Below are 21,293 nucleotides of genomic sequence, written 5' to 3'. Positions count from 1 at the left end.
TCACCCCCCCCCGCCACTTCCCCCACTTTATAGAAACGGAAACTGAGGCCCAGGGAGGCACGGCCGGCCACCCCGGGTCTGGGCGAGGTGGCTTTGGAGCAAGCAGGCCTGGTGTGAGCCCGCCTGATGCGTCCCAGCGGCGGGGCCGTGTTGGACTGACCCAGGAGAGGCAACCGTGACGGCCAAGTCTCTGAGGTCTCCCTCCTGTGGGGAGGTGGGCCCGGCCCAGCAGCCATAGCACACGGGGAGTGCCTCTGCTGCGGAGGAGGTGGGCCCGGGCCAGAGTGAACACGCCGGGTGCAGCGACACAGCCACAATCCGAGCCACTACGGAGTTCGCCATCACGGCATCCCCCACGTACACCCGCTGGCCACACACGCAGTGCACACCTGAACTCCCACTTAATGGCACACACACCTGTCCCCTCGCATGGCGCACACACCTGTCCCCTCGCACAACGCACACCTGTCTCCTTGCATGGCGCACGCCTGTCCCCTCACATGGCGCGCACACCTGTCCCCTCGCACAGCACGCACACCTGTCCCATCTCACGGTGCGTGCCTGTCCCCTCACACCCCATCCCCTCACAGGGTGCACGCCTGACCTCACACGGCACACACACCTGCAATCACACACAGCACGCGATTGTCCTCTCACACAGCGTACACACCTGCACGCTCACACACGGTGCACAGCTGTCCTTTCACACATGTTCACGTGCACACAGACCCAGCTCACCTTTGTGGGGTTGTTCAGCTCCTCGTCCTCCCGCTCCTCTGCACCCGCTTCTCCTTCTCTGTACACACACGTATGTGCACACCCCTGTACACACACACGTGCACACTCACGCGCGCACGGCCCCAGCTCACCTTCATAGGGTTGTTCAGCTCCTCGTCCTCCCGCTCCTTCTGCACTCGCTTCTCCTCCTCCTCCAGGAGCTTCTCGGCCTGGAAGTTCCGCGTGGCCCCATGCTCCATGGTGTAGTCCGTGTTCTCCGGGTCTGTCTGGGAGGGAAGATGGGCAGACGTCAGCTCCCGTGTGGGACCTGGCTGCCTTAACCACTATGGGCCGGCCCCACAATGTACCATTTTAAATGTACTTTCTGTACATTTCAACCACATCTTATGTTTCAATCAAAGATAAAAAGCTCGTGGCAAAAAAGATACCCAACTATCACAGAAGCATAGGAAGAGAAGACTATTTTTAAGAGATTTTTGCTATAGGATGCACGTGCTTGCCACAATCACAGAGGGAAACAGAGAGAGCGAGAAATCGCCCCCCGGGGAGATGGCCATGTTGCCTCCCCTTCTCTGTCCTCCTCTTGGGATGTTGGACACCCACAGACACGTGCCTGGAGTGAGTTTAAGTCACCGGGTCTGGGACTCAAACTGCGTGGACTACGTGGGAGTCCAGCAACATAACCACTACACCATCTGCTGACTCCCCAGGAAGAGGAAATTCTGAATTCTCATCCCTTCCCCAATCCTTCAGGGACCCATAACTGAAGACGTGCCTCTCACAGGCTCCGCCAGGTCCCATCACACGGCAATGCATGTCCCATCTCCTGCTGTCGTTCTTAGCTTCTGCCACAGGGGTACGCGCTTGCCAGAGAGAGGGCAAGTGAGAAGGTCCCCGGGGACAGCCACGCCGCAGCCCCTTCTCCACTCTCTCGGGATCTGGGGTGCACACACATGCCCGGCCTGTTTCTCAAGCTGCCAGGCCCAGGACTCGAACTGTGCAGTCAGCCCGGCGGGATGCAGCCTGCTCGCTCCGCTCCCCCGTGACTGACACCTCCGTCGTGTCCGCTTTCCGCCCCGACAGGCTAGTGCCCTGCGCGTCTCCCCGAGCGGGTCTCCGGAGGACTGCCTGCAGGGGGAGGCCCCGGCCCAGCGCGCACCTTGAAGGTGATCTCCGCCAGGCAGCGCGTGCACTTGATGTAGAAGCGGAAGATGGGCAGGCCCAGGTACACCTCGTTCTGCACCGTCTCCTTGCGCGCGTTGAACTTCTTGCCCTTGTAGATGTACTCGCCGCACGTCTTACACCTGCGGGGCAGACGGGGACGCGCTGGCCGGGGGCTGTGGCTGCGGCTGCCGGGCGATGCTCCGGTGCCACTGCAGGCCGGCTTCCGGTGCCAGGCAGTGCCCTCCCTCGGGAGACCCCGACCCGCTAAGCGCTTCTCCCCAGTCCCATCTGCTGGGGCTCGGCCCCTCGGACGTGGCCTCCGTGGAAACACATGGACTAGGAGCAGGCTGTGGGCGCGGCCCCCGCCACCTGCCCTTGTCACACGCGGGCCTGGATGCCGGCGCCTCCTGCCCCTGCGAACGCCTGCTCAGTCCTGCCTGGGCCTCCACACCGGGCTCCCCACAGCTCCTCTAGTCTGTCCTGAAGATTCCTGACTGGCCCGGTGAAGCGCCCGCCGCCCGGCCCTGCCGCCATGGGCCTCTCTCCTGCCTGAGCCTGGAGAGTCCCCTCCACTCCCCGTGACACCGTGGGCCCCAGGAGGCCTTGGTCTCTGGCACGTGTCACCGACCCTGGCATGCAGCAGGTGCCGGAACGACGGAATGAAGGAATGAAACGAACGAAGCGGACAGACAAGACGGACAGACGGACAGGCGGACGGCACGTCAGTGTGGACAGAATGCCAAGGACCCGCGGTGCCTCTGGCGGGGCGTGCACGATCCCAGACGTGCTAGAACGGCAACAGCTACGGGGGTTAGAAGAGGCTGTGACGTGATAAAAAGGAAGACATCTGGATACCGTGAGGGCATCGAGGGAGCCTCCGGGAGGGGCGAGACCTGAGCCGAGACCAAAGGGTGAAGAGGAGCGGCCCGACGAGAGCGGGCAGGACTGCCCCCGGCAGAGGCACTGGCCCGCGCCAAGGCCCCGAGGCGCCAAGGCCCCGAGGCAGGAACGTGCCCGGCTGCTGGGAGTGAGAGGCGAGCAGGGGGCTCTGTACTTGTCTCTGGGCCCACAGGCTTAGGGAGGGTCAGGCCCTCATGCAGGCACCAGCTGGGCTCCAGGCTGTCCGGGGTCTGACCCTGACTCACGGTGAGGACAGAACGGCGTGGAGACGCCGGGGTCTGAGCTGCAGCCCAGGCCTGGGTCTCGACACCAGCTCCGTCGGTCACAACTGGGGAGGGGCCCCAGGGGGTGCTCACCTCATGTTGAAGGGGGCCATCAACCGCACCACGTACTGCCGGTCTTTGGGGAGCTTGAGTTTGGGGATCTTGGACGGGTCGAAGTCCGGCGGGTAGTATTTCTGCAGAGAAGGAGGAAGCATTAGGGGGCGCTGCTTTCGGAAGCAGGAAAGGCTTCCCAGAGGGCAGGGGCTCTGGGAGCTGCATGAGGGTCCCTGGGACCACACCAGGCCCAGTGCAGGGAGCACTCCTAGGAATCCATGTCGTCTTCATAGCCGTGGGTATATTTTAACTCTTTTTTTCAATTTACTACAGGGCACGTGCACTCACCAGACAGAGACAGAGAAAGAGAGAAAGTGAGAAATCACCCCGCCCCCAAGGGGGATGGCTACGCTGCGATCCCTTCTCCTCCACTGTCCTCTGGGATTTGGGCACGTGCACCTGGCATGTTTTTCTTTTCCTTTTCTTTTTAGGTTTTTGTCACAAGGTGTGTGCACTTGCTAGAGAGACAGAGACCGAGAGACACTGAGAGGGAAAATGAGAAATCACTCCCATGGGGGAATGGCCAGGCCACAGTATCTTCCCCACTTTCCTCCTGGGATTACGGGCATGCACATGTACCCCTGGAGTGAATTTCATGCCACAGGTCTGGGACTGGAACTGTAGTCGGCCATATGGAAGTCCAGTGCCTTACCCTCCAAGCCACTCGCTGGCCCCACCGTTTATTACGGTGGAATAACAGCGTGATTAGCAAAGGCTAACGGCATAGCTTCCAGATCCCTCTCCGGGCTCTCCCAGGAGTCACACAGGGTCAGTGACGTTCCCCAGATGGGTTAAGACAACACGTGTGAAATGCCAACCCGGGAAGCTCAGAAAGACCCACGGTCTCCACCGGGGGCTGGTCACACGGGACCCTCTGCCCAGCAAGTGCCAAGATTCCAGACTCCTGGAAGGACAGCGGGGTTGTGTAAACCACACTGGGCACACGCGGTTTGAGGACCCACAGTCATTCTTGGCAGGAAACTGAGAACCGCCTGAAATCCAAGCTCCCAGATGCCCGCCACGGGCAAGACCTGCAGGAAAAAACCTACAGCAAGATCACTTCTGCACAGGAGCTGAGGCGGCATTATGGAAAATGACTCCGTGGGATGCCCAGAAAATAAAGCAGTGAGGGCTCTAAGCACCCACTGGGCGCCCAGGTACTACACAGCGCTTCGTCTCGCGGGCTTCACTGACGCCTTGCAAAGACTCGAGGGGAGAGCAACGGGCTCATTTTGGGGGAGGAAACTGAGTTTTGCAGGTTTCAGCTCTAGCTACATAACTCGGGGTGTGTGTGTGGCATAGAGACTGGGGCCGTGGGCGAGCAGAGCCTGGATTTCCCCCAGTAGTTTGTGGGGAGCAGCCGAGACCACTGAAAGGGCCCCCACCAGCAGAACAGGTGCAGGGCGTGTTTTTAGGCTGGGATCCCATTGGTTAGCGGGAGACCCCGCCCCATAAGAAATGTGATTGGGTAATCCCCTTCGGAAAACCCAATCAGGTGAAGCGATTGCATAAGTAGCTCGAGCTCCACCCCCACCACCACCACCGGTGATTGGGCATTTCCCAGCCCGGAGAAGACGGTTTGGCGAAGGCCCACCCCCCACGCAGGATGAATGGGAGGAGCTGGGGAGACCCGTCATGCGGAAGGCCGCTGAGAAAGAAAGGGGTTCAAGGAGGAGGCTACAGGAAGCCCCACTTTCCTGGACTTTCCGGATGTCCCACGTCACTTGAAAAGCTCTAGTCGCCCTATACTTACGTTTAAAACTTTCCGCTCCGACATCTTGGCCTCCTACTCGTCTCACGAGCACCAGACAACTCGTTAGGCTTGGTATTTATTGCGCGTTTACAGTACCCTGTACTTCCGGAAACGTCACTTCCTCCGGCCCCTGTTATTGGCTGACGCTTACACAACTTTTCGTTTTCATTGGGTGCCATCCCCGCCTATCAAATTCCAGGTCCTGTTGTGTTCCGGTCGCAGTTGCAACTCCAATGGTACGAAGTAAAGGTTCCGGGGACTGTCCGAGGAGCTGCTGCTTGCCCTAGGATGGTCTGCAGTGGCTTGTTAAAATTAGCTGCATAGGGTCCAACAGGTGGCGTGGCGGTTCAGGGTGGTGGATTCCCACAAGGGTAATATGAGTTCGAGGCTTGCTTTCTCACTTTTCCCTTTCTGTTTCTCTTTGGTTAAGTTAAAATAATAATAATAATTTATATAACAAATGGAATTAAATAAATAAGTTAGTGGCATGACTGGACTGCTGTTAGTCGTGAAGTTCTCTATGCACTTTTTTTTTTAGTACCTACCTGGTTTGCTGAGCCTTGGAACTCACACAGCCTTCCTGCGCCCTGAGCGCTCACATTGGGGGCTACAATCTGGGGACACATGGACGCCCCAACTATGCTTATCTGGAGCCACAGGCATAGGCTTAAGTATCCGGCTCCAAACTCACGTCCCAGACACACTGAGGGTCTCCCAAATGTCTCTTGCCGCCCGCATCTTCCCTTCGAAGAAGACATCCCACCTCCTTCCTTCCCAGCTTCTTTGCGCATTTGATGTATGTACCTACGTCAGATACTGTTTTCACAAACTGGGAACACATCAGAAAACGAGGCATGAGATTCCTGCGCCTGGTCTAACAGGTGGCGTGGCGGTTCAGGGTGGTGGATTCTCACAAGGGAAATATGAGTTCGAGGCTTGCTTTCTCACTTTTCCCTTTGTTTCTCTTTGGTTAAGTTAAAATAATAATAATAATTTATATAACAAATGGAATTAAATAAATAAGTTAGTGGCATGACTGGACTGCTGTTAGTCGTGAAGTTCTCTATGCACTTTTTTTTTTAGTACCTACCTGGTTTGCTGAGCCTTGGAACTCACACAGCCTTCCTGCGCCCTGAGCGCTCACATTGGGGGCTACAATCTGGGGACACATGGACGCCCCAACTATGCTTATCTGGAGCCACAGGCATAGGCTTAAGTATCCGGCTCCAAACTCACGTCCCAGACACACTGAGGGTCTCCCAAATGTCTCTTGCCGCCCGCATCTTCCCTTCGAAGAAGACATCCCACCTCCTTCCTTCCCAGCTTCTTTGCGCATTTGATGTATGTACCTACGTCAGATACTGTTTTCACAAACTGGGAACACATCAGAAAACGAGGCATGAGATTCCTGCGCCTCTAGGGACCGCTATAGAGAGCAGCTAGAGCTGGCCTAAACAGAAACCCCCGTTCTGTTCACTGTAGGCTGGCCTGCTGCATGTGAGCACTCACCTGGGAATGAAAACGCCGGTTGCAAGGGGAGTTAAAGGTTAGGACTTGGGTTTGTGGGGAGAAGAGCAGAAAGGCAGGGTGCAGTCAATTGTTGCAGCCGGGACTAGAACGCCTGTAAGTTTAGGAGGCCCCTAGCACCGACCAATGTGTAACTACCAAACCACCTCACCCCATGGCCCTCTAGCTTATTGCTCTATAAAAGACTGCGCTCCCTCCCCACCCGGAGACAGTGTCTGGGGTGTCCCTGTCCCCCTGCTGGTTGGCTATGCAATAAAACTCCTCTTGCATCAAGACCTGGTGTTGTAGTCATGGGCTGCTCCGTGCAGCTGGCAAACGACTCAGTTGTCGGGTCTGTTGTCTCCTTGAGGCAAGTGACAGACAAACCAAGGACCCCCTCTGGTCCTGGCGAATCAGCTGCAGATCATACAATGTGTCAGTGCTCGAGGTAAAATTCACAGGAGTCCAGGGGTTTGGCCTGAGCTCTTCCATGTGCCCTAAGAGACCAAGCCAACGTGGACTAGCTCAGGCGAAGTTCTGTGTCTCAAGGTGAGACTTAGCTTTTCACTTGCCTTTCTAAAAGATCAGAGAAGAGGGACAGATGACAGGGCCTAACAGGCCAAGTGTAGGCGTTGTGATAAGGAAACTCCCTGCTTTCACCTTTACAAGGAGAGCACGTTTGAAACGGCCGTGAAATACAGCGAACAGGAGCCCTTGTTTGGGGGTGAATTCCAGCACTAGGTGTCTGTGGGCTGGACCGACACGGGCTCACTCGTGCTGCAGTTCCACATCTCCAGGGAGGACCTAGACTGTAGCCGACTCTCTGAGGCATCAGGAGAGAGAGAGAGCGAGAGCGAGACCGAGAGAGGGCGCGAGCTGGCCAAATCGCCAAACAGGCCAGTTTAGAACAGCCGGCAAATGAAGTGCCCTCTGCTTTTCATTCTTACAACAAAAAGCAACCCGATGTCCTCCCATTTGCCGCAAATGACAGGGATCCATCCTTTAAAAAAATAATTTATTGGGGACCAGCAGATGGTGTGGTGGCTAAGGCGCTGGACACTCCCACATGGCCAACCATGGTTCAAGTCCTGGACCTGGCAGCTTGCTTTCTCACTTTCTGTGTGTGTGTGTGTTTCTCTCTGGTTGAATTAAAATAAATGAATTAATAAATAAAATAATTTTTTAAAAATCATTTATTTAATTCCATTTGTTCTTTATTTTATTTATTCATTTATTTTATTTTAATTTGACAAGAGAGAGAGACAACAAGCCGCCAGGTCCAGGACTTGAACCGTGGTCAGCCATGTGGGAGTGTCCAGCCCCTTAACCAACAAGCGCCCTCCAGCCCCTTAACCACCATGCCACCTGCTGGTCCCCTGTTATTATTATTCTAATCATTTGACCAGAGAGAGAGAGAGAGAGAGAGAGAAAGGGAAAGTGAGAAAGCAAGAAGTCGCCAGGTCTGGGACTAAAGCCGCAGTCAGCCATGTGGGGATCATGAACCTTTAACCATCATGCCACCTGCTGGCCCCGGGTCCCTCCTTTTTTGTGGCTGAACAGTATTCCACGGTGATTATGAGGCACATTGTCTCTCTCTACCCATTGGTAGTTGGTCACTTAGGCTGACCCCACATCTTGGCTGTTGTAAATAGCTCTCCAAAACCTGGACATGAGGATACCTCGCCAACACGTGGACTTCCTGTCCTTGGCATGTACGCAGCCGTGGGATGACCGAGTGGGAAGGCGGCTGTGTCGCGTGTTTCCCTGTGGCTGTGCACGGTGGCGTCACCTCCCGCAGTGCCCAAGAGTTTCAAGGACGTGTGATCATTATGTAGGAGACATCGATGACAGGAGGTTTTGTTTTGTTTTGTTTTTTAAAGTAACTAGATATTAACCACCCAGTTATTTTCCATTAATCTGTCTCCCGGTCCCCACCTTCCAGGGAGAGGGATTCGGAAATGACTGGTCCCTTTTCATCCTCCGCTTCTGCTTCCTGGGCCCCGTCTGTCTGTAAAAGCCCCACCTCCGTCTGGCTCATGGTTCTGGTTCTGGTTCTGTTCAATGAAGTGTAGTACATTCTGATCCTAGGATCACAAATGAAAGCCAGAGAAAATCTCTTTTTAAAATAATTATAACTGTATTTACTTATTTATTATTAAATTTGACCAGAGAAAAAGAGGGAGTAAGAAAGCAAGTCACCAGGTCCAGGATTCGAACCACAGTCGTCCATGTAGGAGTCAAGCACCTCAACCACCACACCACATGCTGGCTTCCCGGTGTGAGTTTTAAGCTGCTGGGTCCAGGACTTGAACCGTAGTCGGCTACGAGGAAGTCCAGCGACGTATCCGTTACACCATCTGCTGGTCCCGGGGCTCCAGCTTTCTTAAGCACTCAGCCATGGGGCTGGCCCCTTTTCTTAATGAACGTTTCTGTGTTGCGTTTACGATAAACACAGTAGAGAGCTCATGCGTGTGAGGGCGCGAGGGCGCAACCGACAGAGACACGTGAGCAGAGGCCGTCACACGATTCCCTCGCCCCACTCCGTAGGATTTGGGGCACACGCACCCGACACGCTTTCGGGCTGGCCTGGGGCTCCGAACACACGTCCGCCATGGGGCCTCCAGCGCTGCAGTTCAGTTGACCAAGCCAGTGCCCCCAGGCTGGGCCCTCCATGTCCTTCCCGTCTCAGACTCCCCCAGGGGCCAGGGCTGAGCCCTCCCGTCTGATCTGAGCGAAGGTGGGGTCCTGATTCCAACAAAGGTTCTTTTCTAATCAAGCAGTAATGGAGACCTCTCAGTCACAGCTCGCGACGCCCCAAGGGCCACGTCCACCCCATCACGCGGACTGGGATGGCTTGGGGAGGCAGAGTCGCTGGGCAAGGTTACTCAGCAGCGAAACCAACACTCGAACCCAGGCGGGGCGGACGGCGGAGACCCAGCTGTCTTTCGGGGCATGGGGGAGCCCCCGCGTGCCCACGGTCAGGGGGTCGTGGCAGGGAGGCTCCAGTCGCTGGGCTCCCCGTAGTCTGTGAGGTCCTGGGCTGCCACCTGGACGCAGTACCTGGCTCGCGGCCGCACGGCTCTGAGGGTGAAGGACGTGGCTTCGATGGGCCCCACCTGAGAGCAGAGAGGGTGTTGAGGGCAGGGCGGGAGGACTGTCATCCAGCGCCCAGTCCTCGCTGTCCAGGCGCGGCTCCCACCCTCGGCTCCAGGGCTCTCTGCCCTCCCGGCTGTGTCCCTATCTGCCCCTCTATTCTCTCTCTCTGGTTTAGTTTTGCTGTAGGGTATACGCACTCCCTGCAGAGAGACAGAGAGAGAGAGCGAGAGAGAGAGAGAGAAATCACCCCCCAGGGGAGATGACCACGCCACAATCCCTTCTCCTCCATTCTCCTCTCGGGATCTTGGGCACGCACGCACACGCGCCCGGCGTGAGATTTTAGTTGCCGGGTGGTGAGAAAGTCAGCCGCCAGGTCTGGGACTCGAACCACAGTTGGCCATGTGGGAGTCCAGCACCTCAACAAGCCCACCACCTGCTGGCTCCCAAAAACATTTGTAAATGACCATTTAAACAAACAGAAGAAAAATTCTTGAGTTTTTGTTTTATCGCCAGTCGTTTCTAGAAAAAGCCCCGCATACTGCTCCAGGTGTCTCCGCGCTCCGAGAACACGGAAGTTTCCAGATCTCCTTTCCTAAGGGGAAGCACTAGCAAGATCCCCAGACGGGTCTGCACACGGCTGCGGACGTCCGAGCAGGGCTTCCGTTTCCACGTGGCACTTGTTCTCCGAACCGTGGGAGTGGGGACAGATTCCTGTTCAGCTGTGACTCCGCTCAGGGACCAAAACCGACCTTGAGAGTCTCATCTCCGGGTTTTAGGAGACTTACTCTTCTGTGTTAGCCTTTTTAAAAACATTATTTATTTTATGTCTTATCATTATTATTCTTTCACATGAGTTCACCAGAGAGAGGGGGAAAGCGAGAAGGCAAGCTGCCAGGTCCGAGACTCGAACCGTGGTTGGTCATCTGGGAAGCCCAGCCCCTGAGCCACCACGCCACCTGCTGGCCCCGCGTGTTGGCCTCTTAAAGCTCTGCATAGCCTTGAACAGGCACAGGAGGGCCAGCAGGTGGTTGGAGGTTAAGGGCTGGATCCCATATGGCCGACTGCATGGTTCTAGTCTGACCCAGACCTGGCAGCTCAGAGCCCCACAGCAAGACTAAAGGCAAAAAAGGGAGGGCCAGCAGGTGGCGGGGCGCTGGAGGGCGCTGGGTCCCACATGGCCAACTGCGGTTCAAGTCCCGGGCCTCTCTTTCTCTCCCTCTTGCTCTGCCCCTCTCTGGTCAAACTGAAAGAAAGACATAGCTGGGACCAGCCGTTAGCGTAATGGCTCATTCCGGAGCCGACCGCAGTTCGAGTCCCAGACCTGGTGGCGTGAACTCACGCCGGGCATGTGTGCGTGTGCGCGCGTGCCAAAGATCCCGAGAGGAGAACGGAGGAGAAGGGATGGCGGCGTGGCCATCGCCCCTGGGGGGTGATTTCTCGCTCTCTGTCTGTCTGTCTGGTAAGTGCACACACCCTATAGCAAAAACTTCTCTAAAGAATAATGATAAATAAGTAGCTAAATAAAATGATTCTTTAAGAAAAAATAGAGAGAAAAGTGGGGCCAGCACGTGGCGTGGTAGGTAGGGTGCCGGACTCCCGCATGGCCAGTCACGGTTCGAGTCCTGGACTCGGCGTCTGAAAACCACAGCAGGCATCCGTGTCTGCGGGCCCAGGGAGGAGAACGGGGACGGGAATGCGACGTGGCGGTGGCCGTGGCCATTCCTGCGGGGCGAGCGCTCCCCTTCCCCGTCTGACTCTCCCTCCCGGGAGTGCAGGCACCCAGGGCAACAACTTCAAAAGAATCAGGAGGCACAGGAAAGGTGCCTTTTTGTTTTCTTTTGTTTCCTTTTTAGTGAGAGAAAAAGAGGAGGGAGGAGGGGCATCCTTACCAGGACCTTGGTGTTCCGACCCGCTCCACCCTCCCGGTTCACCAGGACTAGGGCGCATGCTGCCCTGCCAGGCGGAGTAGGTTGGCCTGGGATTCGAACCCTGGTCTCCCATGCCTCCAAGCCTCACGAGGCGGTGCCCTACCACCTGTGCCATAGTTTGACCTAGAGGGCGCAAGCACTTGTCAGAGAGACAGAGACAGAGAGACAGGGAGAGGGGAAAGCCTCCCCCATGGGGGGCCACACTTCAACCCTTTTCCATCTCTCCCTCTTTGGGATATTTTTAAAAACATTTATTTAATCTTTATTATTATTATTATTATTATAAATAAGAGAGAGAGGGAAAGTAAGAAAGCAAGCCGCCAGGTCTGGGACTTGATCCGTGGTCGGCCACGTGGGAGTCCTGCGCCCCAGCCGCCACACCACCTGCTGGCCCCTGCATTTTGTACTTTTCCATTCTTGAGTAACTGTCACCTCTGTTTAGTTTTAAAGCCTCCTCTTCACCCCCCAAGTAGCCCTGTGCCCATGCGTTCCCTCCCTGTCCCTGTGGGCTGCCTGGTCCTGGCATGTCACGTAACGGGGTCCTGCCCTGCGTGGCCTCTGTCTGGCGTCGCTCCCTGGGCACGCAGTGTCCAGGAGCAGCCGGGTCAGGCCGGGTGGGGCTCCTGCCTGCTCACGGCTGGGGACAGTCCCCCATGTGGACGGCCATGTCTGAGTGTCCGTCTGCCTCCCACAGGTCCAGTGTTTGAGGCTGGGAGTGTGGCGTCACCACCTCTCGTCTGAGTCCTTTCCCAAGTCCCTGGGGCAGACCCCCGGGAGTGGAACCCTTCCTTCCCACGCTGGGCACCCCACGCCTCTGCCCGGCCCGCCAGCCCCCTCGGCCTCCTCACCTGGCGAAAGCGCGTGGCTCCCAGTCGCCTATAGCGGACCCGGTACTTGAGGGAGAAGACCTCCGGAAAGGGCCAGGACCGAGGGGGCTCCCAATGCACCTGCAGCCGCTGCCCGGGGAGAGGGCGCAGGTGCACGGCTTCCGGAGGGTCTGGTTTGACTGACGGACAGGCAGGAAGCAGGGTCAGGGGACCACAGGGTTGTTCATTCATTCAACCAGATGTGGACTGAGCCTCCACGGGTGCCGGGTGCTGTCCCGGATACAGGGGACACGGCTCCCGGGAGCTGAGAGCTCTCGCTCTCTGTCTCCCCTGCGAGTGCGCACACCCTACGGTGAACATCTCTAAAACAAAAACAAAAATAAAACTCCCCCCTCTAAAGCAGACACAGTCTCTGTTTTGAACACAGAGTTGTGCCCCTCCACCGCCACCTCCCCCTAGAACATCCCCTCACCCTCAGAAAGCAGTCCCCCCAGCCCTCCCGGGCCCCGTGTGCCTGCCCGTCCTGGGCGCCTCACACATGGGGTGCTGCCCTGAGTGCCGGCTGCACCTGCACTTTGGCTCCTGGGGCAGATCTGCCCGTGGGGCAGCTCCGCCTTTAACTCTCTAAGGAACAATAGACTGGGTTCTCCACCCCCTAGCAATGGGCAAAGGGCTGCAATTTCTAACCAGGTTTGAGTCCTCGGGGTTCCCCTACTAAGGAGGTGATGTCTGAGCAGCCACCTGAGGAGGTGACAGAGGGAGGCACGTGGGGACCTGGGGGAGGATATTCCAGGTGGAGGCCCGGGTGTGCAGAGGCCCGGGGGCAGGCCCGAGGCTGGTATGTGAGAGGGAGCGCAGGGAGGGACAGCGTGGGCCATGCAGGGTCCTGCGGGTTGGGGGGAGCCTGTGGGCAGAGGGACGGCCTGACCCGGCGCTCGCGGGCGCCCTCTGGCGGCAGCCGGGAGCACAGACTAGCGGCAGGGCAGGTGCAAGGTCCCGCGGCCACAGCTGGACCGCAGGTGGGAAGGGAGCCGGGCGCCCTCCCCTCACACCCGACTTACTGATGCGCTCTGGGACAAAAGGCAGGAAGCTGCTGCTGCGGCCGCCCCCGGCGTGCACGGCGGTGACGTTGAGCACGTAGGGGACCATGGAGAAGAGCTGGACGTCGGGGATGGTGCAGCTGGGGGTCCCGGGCGCCCGCTGCAGGCAGGGCCGGCTCTCCCCGTGCGGGGCCACGCCGAGCCTGGACAGAGGTGCGCACCGTGAGGGCCCGAGAAACTGGGCCTCGGCTGCCGTCCCCGCCGGGCTGCTCCACGGAGAGGCTGGGACCGTGGAGACGTACCTGGGCGTCATTCCCCTGACCTCGGAGCCCAAGGACGCTGGGCCACAGGGAAGCGCCAGGGCTCAGGGCTCGGCTCCACCGTGAGAATCCAACCCTCCTGGACCCCCAGCTTAAAGGCCCTGGGACTGTGTCGGGCCTCCCTGAGCGCCAGGCTCCTGCAGGTAGGATGGTCTGGGATGGGCCGGGCTGGGGCGGCGGGATGTGGGAGCCTGTCTCTGTCGCACTTTCGCTGGTATAACAGATCAATAAACTGAAGAAAACCGGAGATTCTCTGATTTCTGACAGCCCTCCGGGAAGGGGAAAGGGCCAGGACCTTTTGAATGTCAAGGCCCTGGCTGGTCACCTCCAGTAAAAACCTCCTGCCTGTTCCCAAGTCCCGCTTCTGCCTGGACGCAGGTCCTAGGAGCTAGCCACCCGGGCTAGGGAGCAATTAAAATGTGGCCCCGAGGTCGTGTGGCCTAGTTGTTAAGGTGGCTGGATCCCACATGGCCAACCGTGGTTTGAATCCCGGCCTTGCTGGCCCTAAAAACATACCAGGTGTGCGCGTGTGTGCATATGCGGGTGTGTGCATATGTGCGTGTGCATGTCTGTGTGTGCGCGCGTGTGCATATGCATGTGTGTGCGTGTGTGCACATGCATGTGTGCGTGTGCGCATGTGTGTGCATGTGTGTGCATATGTATGTGTGCATGTGTGTACGCACGTGTGTGCATGTGTGTGCACGTGTGTGCATATGGCTGTGCATGTGTATGTGTGTGTGCACTCCGAAACACCGCGGAATGGAGCAATGGAGGAGAAAGGGCATGTGTGACCACGCCCCAGGGGAGGCGCGTTCTCATTCTCTGTCTCTGCGAGTACATGGACCCTCCGGCAACTAAAAACCAGCGAAGCGGGTCAGCGGGTGGTGTGAACGGACTCCCAGTGGCTCACTGCGGTCCTAGTCCGGTGGCCTGAGGGTCACATGGGGTGCGTGTGCATGTGTCCCCAGAGTCCCGGCAGGAGGATGGGGGAAGGGGTTGCAACGTGGCCATCCCCTCTGGGGATCATTTCTCACTTAACCTGTCTCTGTCTCTCTCCAGTGAGTGCACACGCCCTATGGCAGAAACCTTAAAAAAGAAATAAATAAGTTTAAAAAACAGCTAAGTATTCCTAATATGTATCATGTAATGTAATTGAACGCTTATAGATTCACATTTAATTATGTCTGTGCTTACACTCATGAATTAACATGAGGTTGTTTAAGACGAACACCCAAAATACTGTTTCAACATGTGATTTTTGTTCTTTTTAGATTTTCCCTATAGGGGATGTGGACTCCGCAGAAAGAGACCGAGAGAGGGAAAGCGAGGATCACCCCCCAGAGGGCTGGCCATGCTGCAATCCTTTCTGGTTTTTTAGAGGTTTTTGCTATAGGGCGCGTGCGCTCGCCAGACAGACAGAGACAGAGAGACAGAAAGCAAGAAATCACCCCCCAGGGGGGATGGCCACACCGCAATCCCTTCTTCTCCATTCTCCTCTCGGGATCTTGGGCACGCACGCACACGCGCCCGACGTGAGTTTTAAGCCACCGGGTCCGGGACGCGAACCGCGGTCGACTACGTGGGAGTCCAGCGACATAGCCATTACGCTAACTGCTGGTCCCTACAATCCTTTCTCCATTCTCTCCACATCTGGGACGCGCACATGCCTGCACTTGGCGTGTTTCCCACATCGCCGGTTCCGGACGAGAGCTGTGGCGTTGGCCACGTGGGGCCCAGTGCCTGCGCCACCATGCCACCCGCTGACCCCCAGCATGCCACCACTGGGAAGAGGTCCTGAGACAGTGCACGTTCTTATTGTCTTCCAGCCCCTGGAGCCAGGATTCGAACCGCAGCCTTCCCCATGGGACCCAACTTCCCTAACCATCAGGCTACGGGGCCAGCCCTTACTCAGCTGTTACTTAAGTAAAAGATTAAAATGTATCCTACCCCTTTCTTTATCTCAGCGCCTACCCCCGTGACATGCACGTGCCATGTCATCTTCTACCGGGCAGGACTGTGGAGGTCTGCAGGGCTGGCAGGGACGGCCCCCCGGGTAGCCCCGTGTCCCCAGCCCCGCCGGGGGTCTGACCTGTACGTGGTGATGAAGGATACCGGCCTGGTGGAGTTCGGCGCGGGTGGCAGGGTCCAGGAGCAGTCCACCGCGATCGGGTACCTCGGCGCTCGGCACTGCACCCTGGGGTGGGCTGGGGGTGCTGGGGCCCCGGAGGAGGAGAGAGGGAGAGGTGAACTTTCACCCCCGCGCAGTCACCCCCGCCCTGCCTGGGCCGTCAGTGCCGGGCACAGACGGGGCCCTAATAAAAGTGGGCTGGAAGGACACGTGGAGGCTAGGGTCCTCGTCACCGCGGTTGGCACTGCCAGGCAGGAACTGGTCGCCGCTTTCCAGAGGGGGGAGCTAAGCTTTAAGGGGACACCAGGGGAACCCGGGGAGGAGGGAGCCTTTTCACTGACCTCGCCTTGCCTTGCCTTTCCTTCTCTGAAATTATTCTTTTCTAATTATTTATTTAATTTTATTAATTATTTTAAAATAATTATTTTATTAAACTTAATTGAATTCAATTAATTAATTTAATTTGATCAGAGAGGGACAGAGTGAAAGAGAGAGAGAGAGAGAAGGAAAATGAGAAAGCAAGCCACCAGGTCTGGGACTCGAACCGCAGTCAGCCAAGTAACAATGCTCTTAACCAACACACCACCTGCTGACCCCTTATTTATTACTGTTATTGTTATGTTTGCAATAGTGAACATGCACTCACCAGAGAGAGGCAGAGGAAGAGAGAGAGGGAGAGGGAGAGCACTTTCTGGAACTCGACTGTGGTCGGCCATGTGCGAGTCCAGCACCTTAGCCATCAGCCACCTGCTGGCCCCCTGTCCTTTATCTTATTAAGAGAGATCTTACTTTATTTATTTTTATTTATTTTTTGAGAGATTTTCACTGTAGGGCGCGTGCGCTCACCAGACAGACAGAGAGAGACATAGAGACAGAAAGTGAGAAATCACCCCCCAGGGGGGATGGTCACGCCGCAATCCCTTCTCCTCCATTCTCCTCTCGGGATCTTGGGCACGCACGCACACGCGCCCGGCGTGAGTTTTAAGCCACCGGGTCCGGGACACGAACCGCGGTCAACTACGTGGGAGTCCAGCGACATAGCCATTACGCTAACTGCTGGTTCCCAAGAGAGATCTTACTTTAGGGCCCATGTGCTCACCAGAAAGACAGACCGAAAGCGAGAAAGCACCCCCAGGGGGATGGCCACACCACAGTCCCTTCTCCAGTCTCCTCTCAGGATCTCGGGCACGCAGGCTCACATGCCCCGCGTGAGTTTTAGGCCGCCCAGTCTGGGACTCGAACTACAGTCAACTACATGGGAGTGCAACGATGTTACTCTTATGCCGTCTGCTGTTCCCTGTACCCCCTTTTCTACGTTTCTGGTCAAAGTGCAGGCGGCCTGGGTTATCCCAAAGAGATGCTTGCAAGACAGACCTTCTCCTGTGGCTGAGGGTCAGACACCTCCCGCCGTGGCTGCCCGGCCTGGCCGTCACCCTGGAGTGACAGCCCTGTGCCTCAGTTTCCCCATCCCTACAAGGGGTGGGAACCCCATCCCACCAGCAGGCAGCCCGCAGGCACGTGAGTCCCCACCCAGAGGAGCCTGAGGTCCGTGCATGTCCGTCTGGCCTGGGCCCCAGAGCCCCCGGGGTCCCACGTACCTTCCCTTCCACGGCAGGTGGAGCCGGCCCAGAGGGCGAGGGTCAGGAGGAGCCTCGGGGTCATGGCCGCGGGCTCTCAGGAGCTGGGCGCTCGCGTGGGACCTCGGGACCTCCAGCGGCTTCTCCCCTCCCGAGGTCTGAGCAGGCAGGGAGGCCCGGCCCCAGCCACCCCTCCGGGGGGCAGGAGGAGGTGCCTAAGGGAGAAGTTCAGCCGGGCTTTCCCAGCACAGCGGCTCCGCAGCCTTCCTTCCGCCTCCACGCCGAGGGGAAGCCCGGGGAGGGGGTGGGGGCAGAGACAGAGACGACGGGGAGAGGAGAGAGACCAGGCAGGGAGGGAGGCCGCTGAGAGAGCAGCACAGAGGACGCTCAGAGAAGCAGGGATGGGGGAGACGGAGTGACGAGGCCAGAGAGATGCTAAGAGGGCAGGAAGAGAGAGACACACAGAGAGACAATGGAGACAGAGACACTGAAAGGGAGAGATGCAGAGAGAGACAGAGGCGCAAAGACAGAGGGACAGGAAGGTAGAGACAGTCAGGGAGAGGAGAGAGACGGGAAAGGAGAGACGATAACACCGAGAGACAGAGACCAAGAGACAGGACCAGGGACGTTCTCTCTCTGTGTCTCTCTGTCTCTCCTGGCTCAGAGGCCCCGGGGAGGCATTCCTCACTGGCAGACTCTCTGAGCCACGGGGATGCCCCGGGAAACCCCCAGGGCCAGAGGGTTCCCGCCACAGTCCTGCCTCCTCTCGGGGAGGGAAACTGCAGAGAAGCCCCTGGGGTTTTCGGGGGGGTTTGCCGAGGGGCTGGGCCAGCGTTGGCAAGGGGATCCCCCTACCCCGTGGGGATCTCATCTTTTCCAGCAGCAGGCCAGGTGGGGTGGCGCCCTGACAGCGTCCCCGACACCCCTGTGCTGGCGTGGCTCCTGTCCTGACAGGCGACAGGTGAAAACTCCACTGGCAGAGGGGGCCGCCGGGAGGTGACCGCCCACCAGGGTGAGCCCCACCATCCAGTCACGGTGGTCGCTTTTTCATTGCCAAAGAGGGAGAGGGAGCGCCTCAGTGGGGTGTGGCTGTACCGCGGTCCCTTCTCGCCTCCACCCTGTCTGGATTCGGGGCACGCATGCACACGTGCCTGGTGTGATTTTGAAGCCACTGGGACCAGGACTGAACCGGCATGGTCGGTCATGTGGGATCCGGCTCCTTTAACCACCAGTCCACACGGCAGGCTTTTTCTCTCCTTTTTCAAGAGAGATTTTTGCTATAGAGCCCATGTACTCATCAGAGACAGAGAAGCAGAGACAGAGAGACAGAAAGCTCTCCTGTCTGGGTCCTGGGCACACACCCACATGTGCCCACAGGGTCTGGGGCTGGGTCTTGAACCATGGTCGACTACGTGGGAGTCCAGCAGAGTAACCATTAGGTCATCTGGGTTGGCCCCTAGTTTCTTTTTTTTTTAATTTGCTATAGGACACAGGAGCTTGCCAGAGAGAGAGAGAGAAAGAGAGAGCACCCCGGGGGGACGGCCGCACCACCATCCCTTCTCCTCCATCCTCCTCTCATCATTTTGGGCACACACATAAGCCCAGGGTGTTTTTCTCTTCCTGTCTTTTTTCTTATTTTTTTATAGATTTTTCACTATAGGGTGCATGTACTTTTGAGAGACAGAGAGAGACAAAGCAAGAAATCAGCCTCGGGGGGATGGCCATGCCCCAATCCCTTCTCCTCCATTCTCCTCTGGGATTTTGGGCACGCACGCACACATGCCTGCATTTTAAGCAGCCGGGTCTGGGTCTTGAACCGCAGTCAACTATGTGGGAGTTCAGCAACACAACCATTACGCCAGCGGCTGGCCCCTGCACCTCCCTTTTCAACCATCTTTCACCCACAGTTGGTTGAATGCGTGGCAAGGCGTGCGGGATGTTGCAGAGGCGGCTCACAGGGCCGGCCCGGCCACAGTGCCCTCCAGCCCTCCAGCTCCCCAGCGCTCATGTGCAGGCCGTGTGTTCCCGCCTGGGATTCGAACCGCGGTGGCCCTGTGGAGCCCAGCCCCCCCTGGGCAGTGGCCAGAGCTGTCCCGCCCTTCGGGGCTGAGCATTCAGGGCTCCTGCTGTGGCCGCGGCCCCCCCTCGCAGACAGACCTCAGCAGGGGCCACACCGTCACGGGGGCACAGTGTGCTTTTTTATTCCTGCTCGGCGTCTGGGGACGCGACCGGGGGACGTGGGGACTCACAGATTCTCCGGTGGTGTGGGCGGGGTGGGGGACCCAGGCCCAGGGTGACCAGGTGGGGTGATGACGCCAGCCAGGGACGATAGGGAAGGGCCCCAGCTGGTGGCAGAAGTGCAGGGCCTGGTAGCCCTGGGGTGTGGGGGAGGCAGGCAGGGCTTGGGGGTGCTCCGAGGTGGAGGTGGAGTTCTGGCAGCCTCAGCGGCCCTGAGCCTGGAGCCTCTGCATCTGCAGGATCTGGCCCAGGATCCCCTGAACATCCTCGTCCATCTGGCCCTGGGGGAGGAGCAGAGACCTCGGCACCCTGCCCCAGCGACTCCTTGTCCCCACCAAGACCACCCAGCCTAGGGAGAAGGCAGGGGAGGCCCCACCCACCAATGACCTCTCTCCACAACAGCCCCCTTCCCTCGGTCCAGGTGGGGAAATGGAGGCGCAGAGGCAGGGTCAGAGCCGGAGCTGGGGGCTGGGGACTCACCTGAATGGCGTACAGCAGGTGGCTTCTGTACAAGGCCACCACGGCACAGTGGTCCCTCGCTGCCTCCTGTGGGCGGGGGGGCTCAGAAGGCAGAACTCCCCCCAGCATGACACCAGAACGCCCCCTTTCACGTGGCGGACGCACACAGGTGCTTGTGCACGTCCATGTGTATAAATGTATAAATATACATTGTTTTTGGGGTCGGCAGGTGGCATGGTGATTAAAGGCACTGGACTCCCACATGGTCGACCGTGGTTCGAGTCCTGGACCTGGCGGCTTGCTCTCTCACTTTCTCTCTCTCGCTCGCTCTGCCCCTCTCAGGTCAAAGTAAAATAAATAAATGAAGTTAAATAACTCTTTAATATATATATATACATACATATATGTATATATATCTCACCAGAAAGACAGAGAGACAGAAATTGAGAAATCACCCCCCAGGGGGGATGGCCATGCTGCAATCCCTTCTCCGCCATTCTCCTCTCGGGATCTTGGGCACGCAAGTACACGCGCCCGGCGTGAGTTTAAGCCACCAGGTCCAGGACTCAAACTGTGGTCGACTACATGGGAGTCCAGCGACTTAGCCATTACGCCAACTGCTGGTCCATGGTCCCATATATTTTTTGATGGTTAGAGACAGAGACGGGGAGAAAGCAGCCCCACCAGATCATGGTCACGCCACAGTCCCTTCCCCATCTCGCCATCCTGTCAGGACTTGGGGCGCACACATACATGTGTGGAGCATGTTTTTTGATCCACCGGGGTTAGGATTGTAACTGAGGTCGGCCATGTGGGATTTGTCTTGCTTAACCACTAGGCCACAAGGCCGACCTGTATTCATTTTGTTTTGTTTTGTTTCTCCAACTTGCCAGAGAAAACACCCCAGGGGATGGCCATGTCGCAATCACTTCTCCCCCATTTCTCCCTCCTTCTGGGATGTTGGACATGCATGCATACACGCCTGGTGTGTTTTTCAAGCCATTGGGTTGGGGATTTGAACCGGTCAATCAACTATGTGGGGATCCAGCTGCCTTAACCGCTGGCTGGCCCCCGAGCCTCTATTTGCTGGCATGCACCAGGGTGGCAGCTGGTGGCTAAGACATAGAACTGCTCTCTGCTCACACTTTGCACACGCCCCCACTACTCTGTCCACTCCGGTTCCTCTCAGGCCCCCCACCTGATGCTGGACAAGCCATAGTGATGCCCCTGCTGGCTGGAGGC

The 21,293-nt window shown here is 57.6% G+C and overlaps 3 protein-coding genes and 1 non-coding gene across 4 annotated transcripts in view; all 4 read right to left on the bottom strand.

Moving 5' to 3' along the window:
* YJU2 (YJU2 splicing factor homolog) overlaps positions 1–5,044 on the bottom strand; it is a 9,977-nt gene extending 4,933 nt beyond the window's left edge. Inside the window, 4 exon segments of the mRNA XM_006172292.3 lie at positions 870–1,004; positions 1,898–2,042; positions 3,159–3,259; positions 4,933–5,044. Coding sequence (XP_006172354.1) covers positions 870–1,004; positions 1,898–2,042; positions 3,159–3,259; positions 4,933–4,956 — 405 coding nt within the window. The 5' untranslated portion in view covers positions 4,957–5,044.
* A 3,692-nt stretch (positions 5,045–8,736) lies between these two features.
* EBI3 (Epstein-Barr virus induced 3) lies at positions 8,737–17,545 on the bottom strand. Its single transcript, XM_006171794.3, has 5 exons — positions 17,376–17,545; positions 15,739–15,862; positions 13,351–13,532; positions 12,311–12,468; positions 8,737–9,554 (listed from the first exon to the last, which is right to left on the bottom strand). The coding sequence occupies exons 1-5, from the start codon at positions 17,437–17,439 to the stop codon at positions 9,417–9,419; spliced, it is 666 nt and encodes a 221-aa protein (XP_006171856.1). The 5' UTR covers positions 17,440–17,545; the 3' UTR covers positions 8,737–9,416.
* On the bottom strand, positions 10,252–10,359 carry LOC114006742 (small nucleolar RNA SNORA26). The gene has a single exon (XR_003548428.1). It is a non-coding gene; the product is annotated as a small nucleolar RNA SNORA26 (small nucleolar RNA).
* A 1,992-nt stretch (positions 17,546–19,537) lies between the features above and the next one.
* ANKRD24 (ankyrin repeat domain 24) overlaps positions 19,538–21,293 on the bottom strand; it is a 16,223-nt gene continuing 14,467 nt past the window's right edge. Inside the window, 2 exon segments of the mRNA XM_027769604.1 lie at positions 19,538–19,873; positions 20,073–20,138. Coding sequence (XP_027625405.1) covers positions 19,796–19,873; positions 20,073–20,138 — 144 coding nt within the window. The 3' untranslated portion in view covers positions 19,538–19,795.

The sequence above is a fragment of the Tupaia chinensis genome, unplaced genomic scaffold (assembly GCF_000334495.1).
Source record: "Tupaia chinensis unplaced genomic scaffold, TupChi_1.0 Scaffold149964_2, whole genome shotgun sequence".
Taxonomy (NCBI): domain Eukaryota; kingdom Metazoa; phylum Chordata; class Mammalia; order Scandentia; family Tupaiidae; genus Tupaia; species Tupaia belangeri.
The sequence above is the reverse complement of the archived record's forward strand: the minus strand, read 5'-3'. Positions and strand labels throughout refer to the sequence as shown.